Source organism: Ochotona princeps, chromosome 33 (genome assembly GCF_030435755.1).
Source record: "Ochotona princeps isolate mOchPri1 chromosome 33, mOchPri1.hap1, whole genome shotgun sequence".
Taxonomy (NCBI): Eukaryota; Metazoa; Chordata; class Mammalia; order Lagomorpha; family Ochotonidae; genus Ochotona; species Ochotona princeps.
The window spans coordinates 5,319,208-5,326,092 of record NC_080864.1 but is presented as its reverse complement, the minus strand read 5'-3'; the positions used below and the strand labels follow the sequence as shown (position 1 = coordinate 5,326,092).

The 6,885-nt window shown below is 58.4% G+C and overlaps 1 protein-coding gene across 1 annotated transcript in view; it reads right to left on the bottom strand.

Moving 5' to 3' along the window:
• Window positions 1-250: 250 nt before the first annotated feature.
• Window positions 251-6,885, bottom strand: part of AKAP8L (A-kinase anchoring protein 8 like) — a 28,470-nt gene continuing 21,835 nt past the window's right edge. The window contains exons 13-14 of the mRNA XM_004595977.2: window positions 1,425-1,520; window positions 251-534 (exon numbers count right to left, since the gene is read on the bottom strand). Of these exons, the coding sequence (XP_004596034.2) occupies window positions 289-534; window positions 1,425-1,520 (342 nt within the window). The 3' untranslated portion in view covers window positions 251-288. The remainder of the gene's footprint in view (window positions 535-1,424; window positions 1,521-6,885) is intronic.

The window sequence follows — 6,885 nt, the reverse complement described above, 5'->3', positions numbered from 1 at the left end:
TACCGCACCCTGCCGCGCAGGCGCGCCTGTCCTCCCGCCGCCCTCCTGCGCAGGCGCCCTCGGTGCTGCCGCCTCGCCCCGCCCTCCCGCGGTGGAGTCCTTGCTCCGCCCCCGCCCCGCCCTCTCCATCCACGCCCCGCCCCCGACAAGAGGCCCGAGCCGGCTCTCTCGCCCCGCCCCCGGCGTCCACGCCCCGCCCCCCGGCCCTGGCCCCGCCCCCGGCACACAGAGGCACAAGGAGCCCGCAGCGGCGATCAAGGCGTTTATTGGACTCCAATGGCGGCCCGCTCACGGCTCGCCCCCGCCTCCCTCCTCGTCGTCCTCCACGTCGAGCCCCGGGATGCCGCGGATCTGGCGCTGCAGCGCCCCGCCCAGCAGGGGCTCGCCCTCCTCCTCGTCCTCGGGTGGCGGCGGCGGGGACGCGGCTGCGGGCATGGGCTCTGGGGGCGCGGGCGGCTGCTGCGGGGCGCCCTCCGGTTCTGCCTCGTCCGGTTCCTTGTCCTCCTCGGGGCCGTCGGTGAAGGGGTTCTCGCCCTGCAAGAATGGGGCAGGCTTAGGCTGAGCCGGGGCCGCACCCCTCCGGGCCCCCATGACCCCGTCAGCCCCCCATGACCCCACCCGGCCCCCATGACCACGCCTGTACCCCCCATGACACCACCAGGCCCCCCATGACCCAGTTCAGGCACCCATGACCCCACCCAGCCCCCTATGACCCCGTTCAGGCACCCATGACCCCACCCGGCCCCCCATGACACCGTTTGGGCACCCATGACCCCACCCGGCCCCCCATGACACCATCAGGCCCCCATGACCCCACCCGGCCCCCCATGACACCGTTTGGGCACCCATGACCCCACCCGGACCCCCATGACACCATCAGGCCCCCATGACCCCACCCGGACCCCCATGACACCATCAGGCCCCCATGACCCCACCCGGCCCCCCATGACACCGTCACACCCCCATGACCCCACCCGGCCCCCCATGACCCCGCCCGGCCCCCCATGACCACACCCATACCCCCCATGACCCCGCCCGGCCCCCCATGACCACACCCATACCCCCCATGACACCGCCAGGCCCCCCATGACCCTGTTCAGGCACCCATGACCCCGTTCAGGCACCCATGACCCCGCCCTGCCCCCCATGACCCCGTCAGGCCCCCCATGACCCCGCCAGGCCCCCTATGACCCCACCCATACCCCCGTCTGACCCCCCCATACCCCTCGGTACCTCTGTCTGACCCCTCTGTACCCTTCAGTATCTCTGTCTGACCCCCCCCCCCCGCCGTACCCCTCGGTACCGCCGTCTGAACCCCACCCCTCGGCACCCCCGTCTAACCCCCGTACCCCTCGGCACCCCGTCTGACCCCCCACCCCTCGGCACCCCGTCTAACCCCGGTACCCCTCGGCACCCAGCCTCACCTTCAGATAGCGCTCGAGCTTCTGGCTGATGAGTTTGTTGTTGAGGATGCTGCGGGCCACCATGAGCGAGGACTTCTTGGACTGCTCCATCATGAGCTGCGGGCAGGGCGGGCAGGGCGGGCAGGCTGGAGAGGCTGTGCAGGACCCACCGAGGGGTGCCCGACACAGACCCCAGGCAGGGTGGCTGTCCGGTCCCCTGCGCCCTCAAGAGGGGGGCTCCTTGTTGAGGAAGGCCCTGGGCAGCAGCGCCCCGCTGGCGCACATGGCCCCCAGGGCACGCCAGGGACACGGGAGGGCACCAATGGATGCTGCACTGTTTCTCTCTCTGTGTGTCACACTTTCAACTAAACCTTAAAAGAACACCAAAGCTGAAAACCTTCCCTCGCTCATTCCTTTTCCAGAATCCATCCTAAGTTGGGGTTGGACACACGGGCCACCGCCCTCATGAGGCAGGGAGCCTGGCTTCGAGTCCTGGCTGCACCTGTTGCTACCCGGCTCTCCACTTGGCACACGATGGCCCAAGTGCCAGATGAGTGTGGACCCGGATGGAGGCCCAGCCACGTGCCATCTGAAGAGTAAACACCCGAGGCTGGCTCTCTTTCTCCACCCCGTGCCACCCTGCCTTTCACACAGACCAAACTTAGAAGGCACACACACCATGGTTCTAAGGCCATGAAACACTGGGAAGCGTCCATATGGGTTGAAGTGATAATATCAAACACGCCGTGTGCCCGCTGTAGGCTGCCCTAAAGGAGGCACGCCATCATGGGTCATTTCTTTCATGGCTGCGAGTCCAGGGATGTCTGACTCTCATCACGAAACCAGAGCAGAAAGGGCAAGGAGGGGAGCTGGGAGGACCCACCTTGGGGCCCCCCAGCCCAGAAAACCATCAAAGCATCCACACCCACTTTTTTTTTCCTTGTATGATCTGTCTGCGCCTTGGGGCAGGACCCAGACATTGTTAACACTCAGGCATACCCTTTCAATGGCCAAAACAGCAAACACCTCTTCCCACTGGGCGCCCAGACGCACGCTCACACGCTGCAAACCAAACCACGGTGGCTCAGCCGTGTTGTTCCCACGATAACCAGATGTCACCACAAGAAACAACAGGGGGCCCGGCACGATAGCGTAGTGGTTAAAGTCCTCCCCTTGCACGCGCCAGGATCCCACAGGGGTGCCAGTTCTAATCCCGGTGGCCCCGCTTCCCATCCAACTCCCTGCTTGTGACCTGGGAAAGCGGTCGAGGACGGCCCAAAGCCTTGGGACCCTGCACCCGCGTGGGAGACCCGGAAGCAGCTCCTGGCTCCTGGCTCTGGATCGGCTCAACTCTGGCTAGTGCGGCCACTTGGGGAGCGAACCAGTGGATGTAAGATCTTCCTCAATGTTCTTCTGGTCTTTTTTTTTTTTCTTCATTTCTTTTTTAATCTGTATTTTTTCATTTTTAAAAATGTTTTTAGAGCTTCCTCTGTGTCTCTCCTCCTCTCTCTATATCTGCCTAATAAAAATAAATAAATCTTTTTTTTAAAAAAACTTCATTTTAAAATTGAACCTCCCGTGGCGCACAGGCCGAGACGCACACTGCCGTTATCATCCTTACGGACCTCACTCCTACAAACCGCAGGAAGACTCATGGATGTGTAGACACCTCCGAGTTTTCTTTACAACAACAACATTATGTGGGTTTTTAAAGATATTTACTTATCTCTATTGCAAAGTCAGATCTACAGAGAGGAGGAGAGGCAGAGAGGAAGACCTTCCATCCAATCATTCATCCCCAAGTGACAGCCACAGTTGAGCCGACAGGATGCCAGCAACCTCGGCCAGGTCTCCCACACGGGTGCAGGGTCCAAAGGCATTGGGCCGTCCTCCACTGCTTTCCCAGGCCACAGGCAGGGAGCTGGATGGGAAGTGGAGCTGCCGGGATAGAACTGGTGCCCATATGGAATCCCAGCGCATGTGAGGTCAAGATTTTAGCAGATAGACTACCACGCTGTGCCCTCTATATTATTTTAAATGTAAACAAATTCTATTAATTCTAAGATTTTGCTCGAAGCACTCAGCTTTTTTTTTTTTTGTTTTTAAGATTCGTTTACTTTTATTGCAAAGGCAGATTTACAGAGAGAAGGAGAGAGAGAGCTGTCTGGTTCACTCCCCAGGTGGCCACAATGGCCAGAGCTGAGCTGACACAAAACCAGAAGCCCAGAGCCTCGTCCGGGTCTCTCATGTGGGTAACTGCAGGGTCCCTAGGCCTTGGGCCATCTTGCACTGCCTTCCCAGGCCACAAGCAGGGAGCTGGATGGGAAGTGCAGTGGCCGGGGCACCACCAGGGTGAGCATGTAGCCACTGAGCCATCACCCCGGGCCCTTACGCAAACCTTTCTAGAAGCATAACCACCCTGGCTGCGTTGAGCTTTCATTTCTTGGATTTTACAATCACTAACATAGATCTTTGGTTAGTAGTTTTGTGCTTGTCATCAGAGACCCGCAGTGGCAGCCTCAATGGTGCTCTGTCAGGTTCTAGAAGGAAGGTTGAGAGGAACCGGGCAGGGGACTCCCGTGCCAAGGCAGGCCAAGGCTCTCCCAGACCTGCTCCCCAGTGCAACCGACGCAAGCTTACTCAGAAACAACCCGTTGGGTGTCGGACAGTCTCCTAAGGATGGACAAATAGTGCAGGGAACCCAGGGAACATCGTTTAAGAGCAGGAGTGAGCGACCTGGGATGTCTGATGTGACAACCAGCAGCTGAACTGGATGGCAATGCAGCCAGGCTGCCGGGCTCCCCCTCTGCCCAGCTCCCAGGAGACCCACCCGCACCTCACAGGGCTACCTTGCAAGGTTAAGTTCTGAACAACAGAGCTGCGGGGGTTGGGGGAGTAGGTTCTTTCTTGCAGCAGCTCCCCATGCGTGGAGCGAAGGCTTGAAGCTAGGCACGAAGGCGGAGGGCTGTGGGGCCACACTGCCCCGGCTCGCTCATCAAGCAATCACTCAGAGAGAAGCGCTACCGCTGGCCCCATCTCCTGAGCCTCTTACACGCCCCCCTCCCCGCCCCAGCCCGAGATGTTGCTGGCCTGTCCCTGGGAGGGCTCAACCTCTTCACACAGAAAAAGTTGACTGCAGGGCTGTGCAGCCGGGAAAGGGTGGGGAAAGCTCCAGAACTGAGATAATGGCGGGCATGGGGCAAGGAACGCTAAGGAGACGGGCAGATGTGAGAGCGGCATGACCCGATCACAGCTAAGAGCCAGAGATGCTTAGTGAAATCATGGGTTTAGAACCGCCTCTCGGGAATCAGAAATTTTCCACAATGTCAGAAACGATCTCGCCAGTGAAGGCCAGTTCTTACTGGCAGGCAAGGCGTGCCCCAGAGCCATGAGCTAACAGCGCACGGATGGTCACAGGTCGGCGTGCTCAGCAGGCGGCATCGCTCAGGCTTACCCTGAGGCAAGGCCACCATTGCGTCACACTTAGAGAAGCATCTTAGAAGGCAGGTAGTTGGGCCCGGCGCGATAGCGTAATAGTTAAGGTCCTTGCCCTGAACACATCAAGATCCCATATGGGCGCCGGTTCTAATCCCGGCAGCCCCACTTCCCATCCAACTCCCTGCTTGTGGCCTGGGAAAAACAATTGAGGATGGCCCAAAGCCCTGGGATCCTGCAACCCATGTGGGAGACCCGGAAAGAGGTTCCTGGCTCCAGATCAGCGCAGCACCGGCCACTGTGGTCACTTGGGGAGTGAATCATCGGACGGAAGATCTTCCTCTCTCTCCTCCTCTCTGTATATCTGACTTTGTAATAAAAATAAATAAATCTTAAGAAAAAAAAAAAAAAGCAGGTAGTGAGTGACTTTTGGACAATCCTCCTTCCACTGGTTACAGTCTCCTCCAGGTACCAGACTGGATTTCCTGTAAAAATCACTGGGAAAACAAAACAAAACCCTAATGGCTAGTCCTAAGCATAAACTTATTTTCTTAAGATTTATTTATAATAATTTTATTGGAAAGTCAGATATACAGAGAAAGATCTGTCTAATGATTCACTCCCCAAGTGGCCACATGGCTGGAGCTGAGCTGATCAGAAGCCAGGAGCCCGAAGCCTCGTTCAGGTCTCCCACGCGGGTGCAGGGTCCCAAGGCTTTGGCCGTCCTCCAGGCCACAAGCAGGGAGCTGGATGGGAAGTGGAGCTGCCAGGATTAGAACTGGCGCCCATATGGGATCCTGGTATGTGCCAGGCGAGGACTTTAGCCACTAGGCTAACGTGCCGGGCTCAAATCTGTTCCTCTTTATTACACACTGGCTAAGAGTAAAATGTTATTCTGGAAAGAAAAATGTCCTGCCCAAACCGTTGTTCCAGGCCAGGGTGACTGTGCCTATGTTCACAGCTCCCGGCTCCGAGGCTCAGAGCTGCATGCCGTGGGGGCAGGAGACACATCATCACCCAGAGGACGGGACAGTCAGAGAGTGATGGACGAGCAGCCCCAGCAAGGCCAGTGCCCGGAGTGACCACACTGCATCCAGCCGTGTGGCTTCCGACAACAAATCACAGCACACCCGTACTTGGGCAAAAAGGCGGCTGAAATGTTAGTGCCGGTCACCGCAGGGCCAGCTGTGACAGACTTGGAGGCAGCAAGCCTAACCACACCGACAGATGTGAGAGGCAGGCTGGCACTGCCATCAGCAAGCATCAAACAACGGGGCCGGTGCGGTGCCATCCTGTGTGAAGCTGTTGTCCGCCGCACCAGCATCCCACACGGGCACCCGCTCGAGTCCCGGCTGCCCCACTTCCGATCCAGCTCCCTGCTGATGCGCCTGGGAGGGCTGTGGGACACGGCCCAAGTACTTCTGCTTCCGCCAGCCACAGGGGAAGACTCAGAAGAAGCTCCTGCTGTTGAGGGGTGAACCAATGGATGGGGTATCTCTGACTTGCAACTCAATGAGGAATTTTTTTTTAGAAAGAGGAGAAAACAGAACAAATCTGGTCACCGAAAGGCATCATCACGGACCAGATTCAGAGGGGTCAAACACGGATTTGAACTGCAGAATTGCTGGGCCTGCAGATACAGACACCGTGCAACCTCAACACGAGAAGGGCAGTTTCAAATAACCCTGGGACACCGGCAGGCAACCAGACACACACACGACAAGGAAAGAAGTATTGACACAAATCACGATGGAAAGCCTGCCAAACTGGATGAACACGATTCACATCAAAGAAGCTCGACACAGCCCGACGCCATGACCTAGTGCCTAAAGTCCTCGCCTTGCACGCCTGGGATCCCATATGGGTGTTGGTTTGTATCGCGGCAGCTGCACTTCCCATCCAGCTCCCTGCCTGTGGCCTGGGAAAGCAGTGGAGGACGGCCCAAAGCCTTGGGACCCTGCACCCACATACGAGAGTTGGAGAGGCTCCTGGCTCCTGGCTTTGGATCGGCTCAGCTCCAGCCATTGCGGATTCACTTGGGGAGCGA